The following is a 14702-nucleotide window of genomic DNA, read 5'->3' on the forward strand; positions in this document are numbered from 1 at the left end:
TTTGTTTCGGGCTCTTATTTATTTGTTTTGACAATTGTTAATTGTGGGTTAACTTTCAAAATTTAGAAAAAACTTCTATACAATATATATATACACGGAAATGGCAACGAATTTAGTACATAATCTAAGCCAAAACAATTGGAATGATAAAAATAGTCTAGTCAATATTATAGACAGAGTGAAATACATGTAGAAGAAACGTAGAAAATTTTGCAAATTGCTTGAGTGGTGGCCAAATTTGTAAAAGGCAATGAATGTTATAGACTTTCATTTAGAATCTTTGATTATTTATAGAAGAACTACGAAATCGGAACGCCAAATTATTGAACCCGAAACCAATTAGATTCGATATTTATACTTCTCTCTGATTCTATACACGAACTATGTCGATATAGATTCTATTCGATTGGGTTTGGGCTACAGTTGAAGCAAAAAGAAGGAGCACATATGTTATTTAGCAAGACCTGAGAGGAGAGTCGAGGTTATGGATTATTGCTTTTTTTTTTTTAGCGGGGTGTCTTCTTGTGGTACATATATATAGATTTATATATATGCAGCGTGCAAATCGTGTTTTCTTGAAAAATTCCTGAAGAAGTTTGGATATGCTTTCGTCTCTCTTGTCTCTCGTTATTTCCCTATTCTCCTGCCTGTCGACTTAACTGATGCTTAGCATTTCCTATTCTCGCTCTCTCTATGCGACAATGCGGGAAACGAAGTAGCGACATGTTGCTACTCTACCTATTAAGGGTCCTAATGGTCCTAGTGCTCAACTCAACGAGTGACGTTAGTCTCTGGTTGTTCTTGTTGTCATTAGATGTTGCTCTTGCAAAGTATCTGCAGCCCATCTGAAACACTGGATTGGCAACGAAATGAACAGAACAATAGTAACGAAAATACAGGGAAACAATGAAACAATTTGAACTGGGAAACAAAATAAACGAAAAAATTATGAAACTAATTTGCAACTGTGTAGATAAGCTGTGTCGTGCTGTGTCTGTGAGAGAGAGTGAGCACCATCAATGCTGCATAAATGATTCTCTTTTCTTATTGGTTATTGCTGCCGAAATGCTGCTGTAGTTGTTGCTGTTCCTCTCATCTTCGTTTGATACACACATTCTTAGCTTGCCCAGCCGTAGCACAGCATGCATCTCGCTTGCTCGCATGCGCGCTGGTGTTCTTCTCTTGACTTGATCTTTTACAGCTACTTCTCAACTACAGCGTGTGTGCCTTCACTTTCGTGTTTACTTTCGCATTTGCTTTTGCTTCAGTCTTCGCGTTCGGTTATAGCACATGGCATTTGCACATTGTTTCTTCCATTTGTCTTCTTCATTTCTCCAGTTGCAGCGCTGCTGGTGCTGCTTCTGCTGCTGCTGTGTCTGTGTGCCGTGTTCTGTATGGCTGTGTGTATTGATTTGCATTGGTTAGACTAGAAGGGAGACACGCATCGAGTTCGACTACATGGACATGCGCCAATTCGTCACAGAGATGTTGTTTTTGCTGTTGTTGCGGTTGTTGTTGTTGGTGCCATCGTCAAACTCCCAAGCTCCGTGTGGCGGCGCATGATGCGGCATCGGTGGCTGAGTTTCTAACGGAAAATTAAAATGGTTCTTTGGAATCGGAAATGAATCAGATTGATGCGGGCAAACGCAAAATAGCAAAAAACGATCAAATTTTGCAACTAAAAAGCAATTGGAAAATAACTAAATAATAAATAAATAAAAAGAATTTGTTCTAGTGTTTTTTATGCATCTTTTTTTTTTTGTTTTTTGCTAAAATTATTTAAGTAGCTGTTGCTTTATTGTTTTCATTTTGCCTTTTTACGTACGATACCCTGAACATATTATGGAAGATCCCTTGCAAAGGATATTTTCGTCTATATGGTATAATAATTATTATTTCGATTATTATTTAACCTGAAGGCATTTCCACAATGTCAGGGTATCTGCTAGTCGGGCACTGCCGATTAGAGCAATCTTAGTTCTCTTTTTAGCTTTATTTGCTGTGTTTCTGTGTGTGTTTGTCTTATACATGTTAAATAATTGTGATGATCATATATATATATATTTATATATAATTATTACAGTTTTTCCATTTAATTGCTGTACTTTTATTTAGGTAGGTTGTTACTTACGATACTAAAAAAACGTTGCTCCTAACTTGAGCCGCACTTTAATCAGTTGATTTTTGCTTTAAAATATATGTATATATAATATTTGTTTTCATATTTTTCTTGTTTTTACTTAATTGTACAGTTTATGCCTTTTGCTATGATATATATATATATATACTTTTTTTAGTTTTGACTAATTTCTTTTTTTTTTTTACTTTTCTTTTATGGTACATATATATACATATATATATATATGTATATGTATATTTAATATGCTTTGTATGTACGTTATAAATATTCACATATATATATATGCATGTATAAACTTAATAATTTTTTCTTTTTGTTTTTTTCTTTTTTTACGATGGGACACAATCTGCTTTACTGCTCTTCGAAAACTTAAGAACCTCTCCGATCTCCGAACCCACAATCGAGCGAGAGTCAGACAATAAAAATTGAGTTACAAACTTTTTTTTTGTTTTTGTTTTGTATGTCAGCAAAAATGTTCAAATATATATAATTGTATATATATATATATTTCTTCTTTTTGTTTTTTAAACCTAAACAATCTATTTATGAATTTTTTTGTTTGTTTTCTTTTTTTCAAAATATCACGTATATATCTTAAGTTATGCCTTGGATTTATTAGTTACTGTGTGGGTGTGTGTGTATGTGTGTGTATGTGTGTGTATGTATATGTTATATTAGGCATTTTGCAGGCCATGTAGACTGTACCTCAATTTCATAACTTAAAAGAAACGAAACGTTTGACTTGGGCTTAAGTATGTATGCCTTATGTGTGTGTGTGTGTGTGTGTATGGGGCTTATATATTGGTGGTTGTAGTTTTCAACTAGAGCATATCAATTATTCAATTATTGCTTTTATTTTCGTATGTTTTTGTGTTTCTTTTGTTTTCTTTTCTAATTATTGTTACGATTCGATTTTAAAAAATTTGTCAATAAGTTTTAATTTTTATTAACTATGCAACAATTGAGTTTTTTTAATAGCTTTTTTTAACGTTACAAATTTGTCAACAAGTGAAGTGTAAGGCGCAGCGGCGTAGGCGACGGAAAAACTATAAGGGGCGTGGCTAACTGCTTGCATATGCAGGTCATTTTTGTGAAACCATTTGGTTTGATCTTTAAATTTGATACATATAAAATATATATATATGTATATACATATATGTATATAGTACTTGTAAAGTGGGCAAATAATTTGATAATGAAATATTTTCTGGTATTTTTTTCAGCTTAATTTTGCACCAATTGTTGAATTCTTTTTTTGATCGCCGCCTTTGCCTTTTGCTTTTTGCCTTTAAGTATTTTTTTTTAAACTTAGGTTTTTAGGCCAAGTTTTAACAATAAGAGTTACGTGTAACAAAAAATGTGTTTCGCGTCGTACAAATGATAAACAAGGGCGAATGATGGGAGAGAGTTAGCTTCTTCCCTCACATTTTCACGCATAGGTATTTTTTCAGTATTTTTTGCTTATTTATTTATTATGCATGGTATATTAGCACACACTTATTGAGTGTCTATGTATTGCTTTAGTTATTTTATATGTATATATATATATATTTTTTTTTTTATTATTTTTTGAATAGTCTCGCTATGTACTAGGCATTATATATATATGTATGTATGTATATATGTATATGGTATATTTTGTATATACTTTTTTGTTTTTAGCTTTTTTGAATATCTTTATTGTATAGGTTTATTTTTCATTTACTTAAGTCCTAGTATTTCTTGCCTTCTTTTTTTTTTTAGTATTTTTAATTCGTTTTAACTTCAGTTTTGTGTTTAGCTTTCGTTAAGACTACAATTTCGTTCAGTTTACCGTACTTTTTGCTTGGCTTACAAATATACTTTTAACTTAGGCTTTGTATGTGTATGTATATGTTTCATATATATAGATATATATGTATATTAGTATGGGTGTATGCGTGTGTGTGTGTTAGCTTGCGCGCATGCTTTGTGCGGCAGTTTCTTTTTTTTTTTTTTTGCTTTTTGCTTAGTTTTTTTTCTGTATATAACAGTTACATTTATGCGTTCATATATATATACGTATGTGTGTATGTTTGTGTGTGCGTGTGTATTTTATATAAATTAATATTTATGCATAATTTATGTCTTTAACTTTCGTTTTACTGCTGCTGCTTCTGCTGCTGCTCGCCGCTCCACTGCTATTCGCTGTCTCACTCTAACATGTATTGCCTTGCTTCAAATAAATAATATACTAGCTGACTTGACTTGCTACTCTTTTAGATGTGAGTCTCACTATGTCTGTGTATGTGTGTGTGCGTGTGTGTGTATTATTTCTGCTAAATAAGCCAAAAATTATATTTCTACATATATCAAAATTATTACATCGGTACATTTCTGTCTTTCATTTGCCAGCTGCAGCCTTGCATTTCCCCTCAAAAAACTAACCATACCCCCCCGTCCTGTCATCTCTTTCCCACCTCCGCTAATTGCACAAACGTTTGCCGACTGCAATACAGTCGAAGCTTCTCGCTCTTCCCGTCCTGCTCAAACGCCAAGCCACTGCGTGCGCCCTCTGTTGCCTGTTTCTACAACTGAAAACATAAGCTGCTTATGTTAAAGCACTGAGAGAGTGTGTGTGTGTGTGAGTGTGTGTGCGAGTGTGTTGTATGTGACTTCCAACTATGCGTATGTATTCGTATATATATGTAGGTATACATATATATTTGTATTTATGTATCTATTGAAAATGTCGCTACAAATTGATTAATATTATTTTTAAGCAGCTGTTGCAGCTTATATAAATTCTATTAATGCTTTGTTGTTGTTGCTATTGTTGTTGTTGTTGTAGTAAGTAGCTTCAGTAATTTGTTGTTGTTGTTGTAGTTGGTTGTTGTTGCTGTTGTAGTTATGGCTGCATCCTCAAAAGTTAACAGGGATAAATGCCTACAAGAAAACAGTCGAAGAAACATTTGTTTGTTTGCATACAATTCCAAACACAATACAACTACAGAGGCTGTGAGAGTATGTACGTGTGTGTGTATGTGTGTGTGCGCTCTCACTACTACATGTATACAATAGTTATTTAGCTACGCATATGCACAGGCAATAAAAAACAAAATGAAAACAAAAAAAAAACAAAATGGCGTTTAAAATAATTCTTCTAGATATTTTGTTGTTTGCACCAGCTGTGGGTGGGCGTGGCATTTAACTAATAATTTACGCCTAGAGCGTATGTGTGTGTGTGTGTGTGTTAAATTATAATTATATAAACTAAATTAATTTAGCAATTAAAATTAAAACTAATTTTTGTTGTTTTCTTGTGCGGCTGCGGTGGGGGTGGTTGGGGAGAGTAGCTGCTGTGGATGTTGTTGTTGTTGTTCTTGTAGCTGTAGTTGTTGCATCTGCTGTTGCTGTTTGTTGTTGTTGTTGTAGTAGTAGTTGTTGCTCAGGCAGCGATTACGAAAATTTGTTGTTGTTGTAGTTGTTCTAGCTGTTGTTCTGGTTGTTGTTCTAGTTGTTCTTGTTGTTGTTGTATGATTTAACCTTTTAACGTTCGTTGAGTGGTTGTGCAGCAAGAACCGAAAGCAAGAAAGAAAGAAAGAACAAAAATAAAGCGTATACCAAGAGAAAGAGAGAGAGAGTGTTGTGTGGTATTACAAAAAAAAAAAAAAACTACAGCAAATATACGATATATTCATATGTACAGATATATATTTATGCGAGATATATAGTTATATATGAGAGAGCAAGCAGATTATGGTGGGAGCGAGAAGGATATAGTGTGTCAGATAGAAGACAAAGAGGCGACTAAACGAAAGCACGCTAGGTAGCCAGAGATAGATTGAGATAGAGAGAGGGAATGATTATATTTACCTTGATAATTCTGAGGCCAAATGGTGGGTACATTCTGTAAAGAAGAGAGAGAGAGAGAGGGATATATGTACATTAGTTTTTGCAAATGAAGTAAATGCATAGATGATGATGACTAGATCATAAGTTTTTCCGTTACTCTAAATTATCATCTGTATAATATACATATGAATTAATGAATCATACCCGGAATAAATCATATATTAACTGCTACTACTACTAAAGTCACCCCAATTAGTAGAATCTTGAGCTTTGATTTACTTACCATTGGCACGCTGTAGTACTGATAGAATGGCTGATATTGCATGGCTGAAGGTGGGTAGATGGCTGGCACTCCAGCGGCTGTAAAGTCAGTAACTAGTTTTGGTTAATTTGTCCAGCGTTACATAGATTGTTGTTGTGTGTTGTTGTTGTTGTTGTTGATTGGTTGTTGTAGAGAAGAGAAGAGTATAAAATGGAATACCAGAAAAAAAAAAACAAAAAAAAATCAAAGAAAATATTTCAACCAAAGTACATGGAATATTCAACAAAAGCCACACAATGCTAAAGCTAAATTGCACTTGATTTTGGACACTCACCTGGCGGATAGACGGCAGCAGCAAACTGATCCATGGGTATATTGCTAATCGGTGCCGGCGGCGTGGTGGTATAGTAAACGGCTCCATTGGTGGCCACAATTGACTGCAGCGGGTTCGGCTGGATGGAATTTCAATTCAATTATTATGCAAATTTTTGGGGGATATATGCATACAGTGGTGGCCGAAATAAAGGGCTATGTAGATTGCTACTTGAGTTCAGCAAAAGTGAATGTGGATTGATATGCATATTCAATATTATATGTTTAAGATTTGCTAGAAAAGTATGCTCCATAAAAATTGATATTAGAGATCTTGTTTTTTTATAGGGTATCTGACAGTCGTGCACCTGCCTCACCAACATTTTCTCTATTATTATTTATTAAAACATATAGCTTTTGCTAGCCCAATTATAATAAAAGCCAATGTCTGGCCCTGGCACTGTTATTTTGGCCACCACTGTATGATAGCTGCTAGCTTAAAGACTCACCTGCTTCTTGATGGCCGGCGCGATGTTCAGCTTGCGATCGCGCAGCACCACACACTCGCCCTGATTTTGGACACAGAGAGAGAGAGAGAGAGGGCGCGCGTGTGTGTGCGAGAGAGTGAGTGTGTGAGAGAGAGAAAGAAAGCCAGCGAATGGAAGAGAGACAAAGAGACAAGAAAGCAAATGTAATAAAATGCATTAGAAAATATTTTACTAAAAATTCTTTAGATTGTGGCAAGAACTTGTTGTGTGTGTGTTTGTGTGTGTGTGTATCTGTGTGTGTGTGTACTATGTGTATGTGTCTCTGTGTGTGTGTGTGTGGTGGCATCATCAACAGACAAGCCAAAACGAAATTCAAATTTCAAATTCAAATTCAAATCGAACGCAGCAGCAGCAGCAAGAAAAATGTTGAGAAAATTTCTGAATTTTTCTTGTTTTTGTTTTGTGCTTCTCTTTTTTGGCAGCGGCAGAGGGCCCAAAAAATGTGGCCACAAGATTTGCAGAAAAAACACGTGCCAAGCCGCAAAACGAAAAGAATGGATTATTATCAAAATATTGTGTAAAACATATATATGTATGTATATATATCAACTTCAGATAGTATATAGAGTGTGTAGTATTATTATTACAAAATGTCATGTACTGCAATTCGTATTGGAATTTGCTTGAAATGAAAGATGTTTCTTTGTTCTTAAAACACAACGTAAAAAACAAACTAAAAGTACATATATATAAATATATCAAATATATTCATATACATATACATATGTGTGTGTGTATATATATAAAGCGTTTCGATTCAAGCTTTCAATTTTTTTTGGTTTCTTTTCAATCAAAGTATTTATCCGCCAATTGGCAACACCCGCAACATTCAATTCAATTCAATTCAACTCAAATTAATAGCTATTATCATAAATGTTTAAAATTTACGAACGCCAACACCAAAATTAAAGGTCTAACAAATGTACAGTTAAAACACAAGTTACCTCGAAATAAACTAACCTCAAAATATGACAAATGATTGCGTTTTTTTACTGTGAGTTTGTTAAAAACATTTCGATTTTTATACACCAAAAATGGAACCAAGCTGAGAGTTGCACCTGATTTTGCTATATTAGCCACAGGCATTCGTATGAATATGATTGGAGTCTATAAAATCAACAAATATTTCCCCAATTGTAAGACGCGTCTTTGGGACAGACTAGTTGCAATTACCAACTATAAACAAAGTATTGTTTTAATAAGTAATTAATTTGCCATTTGTGCGTTGCCACCTAGCTCATTTATAGAGTTGCCAATCAGCATATGCAACTAATAGGGTTGCCAGAGTACTAAATATTTAGTTTTATGCTCTTTACGAAGTTATGTCCGACTATAAGGATAGGTATAGGTATAGGTATAGGTATATGCTTTCGATTTCGGCGCTTTTAATATACTCTATAAAGAGTTGCCACTCATTTGACAATTACTTAGTATAATACAAGGAGCTCCCAGCTAGTAAAAAGTAATTTAATATGACTATTAAAGGGAGTTCAAATGTTTTCGCTCTGAATAGGCGGACAAATACTATTATTTTACTTTCCCAGGCTCCTTTGTTGTATTAGTTGCACGAAAGAACAGACTAATCTAAAGTCTCTTTCATCTGCCCCTTTGTGGTCACCCTCCACTGTAGATGTCGCTTTCATATGCCATTAAGTATTATACTCTAGCTATTGATAAGGCTCTGTCTGGCCATTGTGATGGGCGTCCACTGTACCTGTCTGTCGCCGGCTGTCAGTTGCGGTTGGTTACATGGGTCAGGTTTATCTTTAATTGCCAATTAGGCGCTGATAGCCGCAGCAATTTGCACTTGAAATGCATGAAAGGCCATCATAATGGGCGCACCACGCACTTCAAGCGAGCGACTGGCTCGACCACATTCGCTTGGCGGTTGGGTGGGTGGTTGGCCCGGGCAGATCCTAAGCAAATGTTTGCGCTCTTCTTAAAGTTCCTGCAGCGACGGACTTGTGCCGCCTCAAATTTTTTATTCATTTGCGAGTCTCGAGACTCGAGCCTGCTGTATCCTTCTTTGACCGCCGCCGGGCAAACACACAGAGAGAAATGGAGGGGGGGAGGGAGAGGGAGAGAGAGTGGGGGAAGCTAGCCAGCTGGTGAGGCGAAGAGAGAGCGCAGCGACGTCTTTTCATTTGAGCACCATCATAAAGGACGTCAGCAAGGATAAGCGCTGCGCAACACAAAAGGCCGACCCACACACACACACACACAGTTGAATAATAAAAATGAGAAAAGGCTAAGGCAAAGGCAAAAGAGTTGGCCGCCCGAACAGCAGCAGCAGGACGACCCACTTTTGTCTTGGGCGAATTTAATTAAGAACCCTCAAAACGAGCCTCAAATGCGGGGGCTGCTGCTCCTTTGTTGCCAACACACACACACACACACACACGCATACAAAAAGGACAACAGCAGACGTTTTACTGGTCCATTTATAAAGTGTGGCAAACAGCAAATTGAAGCTCCTACCACTACCTCCTCTGTGATGATCGGTCATATATATTTCATATTAATATAATCCTATTTACATTAAAAAAAAAAACGCTTTTCAAAAAGTTACAATTCAATTTTTTCATTTGCCTTCTGAAGTGGGGAAAGGTCGTTGAAAAGGTCCAAGTGTGTGTACTTAAGTGTGTATGTGATGCTACGTATGTGTTGGGTACGTGTGTGTGTGTGTGTGTGTGTGTATGGTACGTCACGTTTGTTTATTGATGCGTGTAGTTCTTATTTAATCATTCAGTTATTGCTTCCATTTAATATGCTTTCAACGTCTGCTGAATTCGCATCTGAAACTAAACTCGAATCTCGATCTATTGGGATTACTAATTAGCTGCTCAGGCATCATCCTGCTTCAATCTCGGCATTAATCTTTTGGCTTAATTCTTGCGAATCTTTTCTAATTTCTGCATCGAATGATTCTTAGCTTTACAATATTATTTCGAATAGAATTATTTCTAGTTTCATATTCCTGGCTTCAATTCCTTATGCTCTAATTGAAAGATGAAATAGATTAGACCTTTCATATAAAACTCACATAGATGTATAGCTTTTTTAATTTCTTATAGATATAGATTTTTTAATTTCTATTTTTCGATTTCAATTCAGATCGATTATTCCTGCTTTCATGACAAATTTAGGTTACGTGGAACAGCTTATAGTATTCAATATAGTATTCGAAAATATTGAATTTGTAGAGTTCTGAACATATAGAATTTATTCTATATATGCTATATCGATATCAAATTCCAGCCTGTTGTATTTATTACGATTCTGTTCCCAAGAATATCGTATATTTATTACACCTTTGTAATAGTTCCTCTACAAATTAATGCATTTAATGGGCTATCCAAAACATTTAGTAAATGTCAAGGGAACAATGAGCCATGTGTGTGTGTGTGTGTGATGAGAGTGTGTAAGAGGTATATTTGTAATGTTAGCTGTTGGGTATATATATATATATGTCAGGAGACCAGGCTAAACTCTATTTGGGGGTACTGCTATAGGCTAGACTTGAACAGAAAATTTTGGTTAAACGAAATTTAATTAGTGCAAAATGTAAGCATGTGTGTGTGCGTGCGTAGAATGCATGTATATATAGATGCATGTGTGTGTGTGTGTGTGTGTGTGTGTGTGTCTGTGTGTGTGAGTGTCTGTGTGTGTGTGTGTGTCTGTGTGTGTGAGTGGTTTGCTTGGTTGGTGTTGCTTCGCATTAAAACCTCGTTAAACGTTGCCACGGCTGGCTGGCTGGTTGGCAAGGCTCCATTGTTATTTGGCCTAAGGAGATGGGCGTTTAGTGAGTGTGGGCATGGCAGCCATATATGTAAGTAGACAAGGACAAGCACACACACATATTCAGAGAGCTGTGTGTGTGTGTGTAAGTGTGTTTGTGTTACACTGAAAATGTGCAAAGCGCCAGCAGCGCAATAACAATGCACATTTAATGACAAGTGGAAAACTTTTTCACTTAATGTATGCCACACACACACACACACACACACACACACGTGCAGAGAGGAAACACAAAAGAAGACACAAAAGGGATGCAAAGGGGCAGAGGGAGGGAGAGGCGACAGAGATGTAGCTGCTGGCAGCTGCTCAGCTGAGGTTGTTATGCAACACGCTCTAATCAAAATGCAATACGATTTCTAATAAGGCTTTCGCGCTATGACAGCGAGAAAAGAAGCTTAACTTTATTTAGGAACTAGACCTGGAAGCAACCAGAGGGAGAGGGGGAAAGAACAAGGTAAAAGTGCCTCTCTCTACCTCTCTCTCTCTTTATGCAGCTGCGAGAATCAGACAATGGCTTGGCTATATTTAGGAACTAGCCTTGGAAGACGAAGAGACGAGAGGAGGCAAGCGGAATGGTAGAGAGGAAATAGGCCGAGAAAAGTAAAAGGACGGTAACAAAGGTATTTCTCGTGGGTTTATTGGGAAATTTGTTGGTCGATTAGTTTCTTTCTGGGACAATAGCTTGAACTAGACTTAGTTAGAATGCAGCAAGAGCAAGGGACGGGCTGGGAGGTGAGATGGCTGACAGAGGGTGTTACCTACAAACTCGGTTCCCTTTCTATCTATATATATACATATATATATGTACTTGTGAAGCAGATCAAAGCACACATAAGCCTGACTATATATAGAAAACTCGACTCGAGTAGAGGAAAGTGAAAGTGGGAAATATTATAGGAGACACTAGGTTTTTAATGGAGGTAAAGGCAAGTGTAGGAAGAAGTGTCGCGTCTTAATAAGGCGCTCTATGAAACCGACAAGGTATATATAAGGTGAACTGGGGGATGAGTAATACCGGGTAATTGAAGAGGGCAACCAGACTGCGTGGGTTTTATTATAGGGTTCACTCTATTCTCAGTAAAGCTGAGAGAAGATTTGACTGTAATGGAGAGCTTGGAACGAGATGAGGGTGTCACGGTGTTGGAGAAGGTGTTAAGAGGCATTATTATCACTCTCTCGCTCTCTCTTTCCCTGTGAATCTTAGAGAAGATTATGGATAGGGTTATGCAGCAGGTAATTCAGCCATAGATATCCCCCACACACTGACAAGCTGCCACGCCCCTGCCCTCAGCCCACCACAATGATAATTAGTATAAAAAATATCGCAAAATAAAAATGATTAAAGTTTCGCATCAAATTGTACAGCAGAAAGAAATAAATAATGCACTAGGGTCTAGAGCTTCATATACAATGTATATATATATATAGAAAAAGATCTAGATATATATGAGGTCTACGCTATATACGCATTTACACTATTTAAACAAGACCGAGGCGTGGGCAATTAGCTAATTTGATTAATTTGCGCATAGTAAAAGTTAACAGAGAGAATACAATTAAATGATAAAAGAAAAAGAAATTAGAACAGGTGCACAACGCAACGCCAAACGCAACTTGATTGTTATCGATAGCACAGGTATCGATAGCAAATCAATATCAACGGGACGGCCGTCGAGCTAACGAGCCAACAAATGCAATTCGATTCACTAAAACTATGTTAAGTGTACAGGTGTGTGTGTGTGTGTGGGTGGTGTGGGTGTGTGTGTGATGAATTTGTAATACAATGTAATGTAACGTAACGCAACGTAACGCAACGTAACGCAACGGAAACGTAACTCGTAAACGTAACTCAACAAAAACGCAATTAGAAGAAAAATACAAGTAAAATACATAAGAGAATTACAAGTGCCGTTACTCGTACCGTCGATCGATACACACAATCGATATATCGAATAAACGATAAATATTCGTTCACACGCTGGTTGCGAGACGTCGCTGTCTGTGGGTCAGCTAATGCCCTAAAAGATTCGGAGGCACATTATAACTTTTTTATATGTATTTTTTTTTTTTTTTTTTTGCAGCTGTTCGAGAGTGAGAGCGAGTTTAAAATATATGTGTTTAAGTGTGTATGTAGGTATGTGTGTGTGTGTGTGTGGTGTGTGTGGATATTTCTCGATAAATCATAAATCGATAAACACAAGCGACATTAGCAAAAGTGCATAGAAGAGTGCAGTAGTTAATGCTCAGTTTCGACTTACATCCGCTTGCAGTCTTTGCGCCTCCTGCTCCGTCTCGAATGTGACGAATCCGTAGCCCTTACTGACGCCGGCACGATCCACGATGATCTTTGTGCTCTTTACGGTGCCGTAGGCACTGAAGACGCGCGTCAGATCCGCCTCGGTGGTGTCACCACTGCAATGGGGTAAAATAATTGTTTTGGATTTGGTATTTTTTCGGTATTTTTGCAGTATTTTGTTGATATTTTCTATAGTATTTTCATTGGCTTACCTTATGCCGCCCACAAATATGCGATTAGGTATGAGTGTGCCATATTTGGGGGCCGCCAGCGGTGCCTCCAATGCTCCAGCCGGCGCTGTAGCCGCGGCTGGCGCGGCTGCTATTTTGTGCATCTCGGCTGGTGTCGTCTCCAGACGAAAATTGGCACCGAAGGGCAGAATCTTGAAGCTGTTATCGATTAACTCCGGGGGGTGAAAATAGTTCCTAATATATATTTATATATACAGAGAGCAAGTAGTTGCTTCTGTTTCAGCTATTTCCTTATTGTAGAGTTTAGGCTCTGCTGGTGCGTCGTCTGCTGCTGCTGCTGCTGCTGCTGTTTCTCTGTTCTAGTCTAACACGCATTAATATATCGATATATATATGTATGTATATATTATATATATATTTGTAGATATTTATCGACCGTGTCACGTCACATCCAATTCACGCTGCCTTCCAGTTTCCTCTTCTTTTTGCTTTGGCCTTTCCGTATGTGTGCGTTCTTTTTTGAAATGCTAGTTCTATAAGAGAGAACGAGAGTGGGAGAGAGAAAGAGAGAGAGAATTAGTTTTGCTTGTGTGAAAGAGCGCGCTGCTAGAAGCAGACCTAGAGACAGCCTCTTAGCTGCCGCTGCCGCTGCTTCTGCTGCCGCTACTGCTGTTGATCTTCGTCGTCGTCTGTAAAACAGAAAAAAAATATTGCCCCCTACATTTCGAAATGCATCTATTTTTGGCATACAGCGACGACATATGTCACAAGTGAGAACGAGCGAGAGAGAGAGCGAGAGAGAGAGAGAGAGAGAGAGAGGGAGAGAGGTGAGCTAGAGCGAGAGACGCAGACACTCTGCTGAGGTAGCTCGGAGACAATCGAGCGACACATGTGTGCGCCATAAATTCACCTTCAGCAGCAGGCAAATAGCGCAGAGAGTTTAAATTTAACAGCAGCAACAGCAGCAGACGATGAACAACAAAGTTGACAACAACAGCAACAACAACAAGAGCAACAATGAAATGACCAAAATAATGTATTTAGCAATTGCACGACTACAGTTTTACCAGTTTACCAATACAAATGCCGTTGCTCTAGCTGCTTGGTTAATTTGTTGTAGAACTAACTAAATGCAGAGTATTGAAAACATTTATGGAACGAGTACATACTTAGATATACGAGGTGTGTTTAAAGATTATTATAATCGCCAACTCTTTAGCCTGCCCTCGGCATCATTGCTACTCACTAAAATCAACCTTACTACCAGACCAGCTCCAATTATTTTGGCATAAAGATAAGAATATGGACAGCTTTGATTACTCTTCTCGCATCTGACGTTGTT

General features: G+C 37.3%; 1 protein-coding gene across 9 annotated transcripts in view; it reads right to left on the reverse strand.

Moving 5' to 3' along the window:
• Positions 1-14702, reverse strand: part of bol (boule homolog, RNA binding protein) — a 34698-nt gene continuing 19996 nt past the window's right edge. For 2 of the 9 annotated variants that reach the window (XM_018101853.3, XM_089259465.1), the window contains 7 exons: positions 13382-13893; positions 13132-13285; positions 7037-7096; positions 6550-6667; positions 6237-6328; positions 5975-6008; positions 1-1585 (listed from right to left, as the gene is read on the reverse strand). In XM_018101853.3, coding sequence (XP_017957342.1) covers positions 1455-1585; positions 5975-6008; positions 6237-6328; positions 6550-6667; positions 7037-7096; positions 13132-13285; positions 13382-13503 — 711 coding nt within the window. In that variant the 5' untranslated portion in view covers positions 13504-13893 and the 3' untranslated portion in view covers positions 1-1454. Of the gene's footprint in view, positions 1608-2307; positions 5645-5974; positions 6009-6236; positions 6329-6549; positions 6668-7036; positions 7097-13131; positions 13286-13381; positions 13894-14702 lie in introns of those variants that run through there. The other 7 variants (XM_018101856.3, XM_089259467.1, XM_018101854.3 and 4 more) reach the window with 7 other exon arrangements.

Source organism: Drosophila navojoa, chromosome 4 (assembly GCF_054131105.1).
Source record: "Drosophila navojoa isolate 15081-1374.11 chromosome 4, UAZ_NAV_1.0, whole genome shotgun sequence".
Lineage (NCBI taxonomy): Eukaryota > Metazoa > Arthropoda > Insecta > Diptera > Drosophilidae > Drosophila > Drosophila navojoa.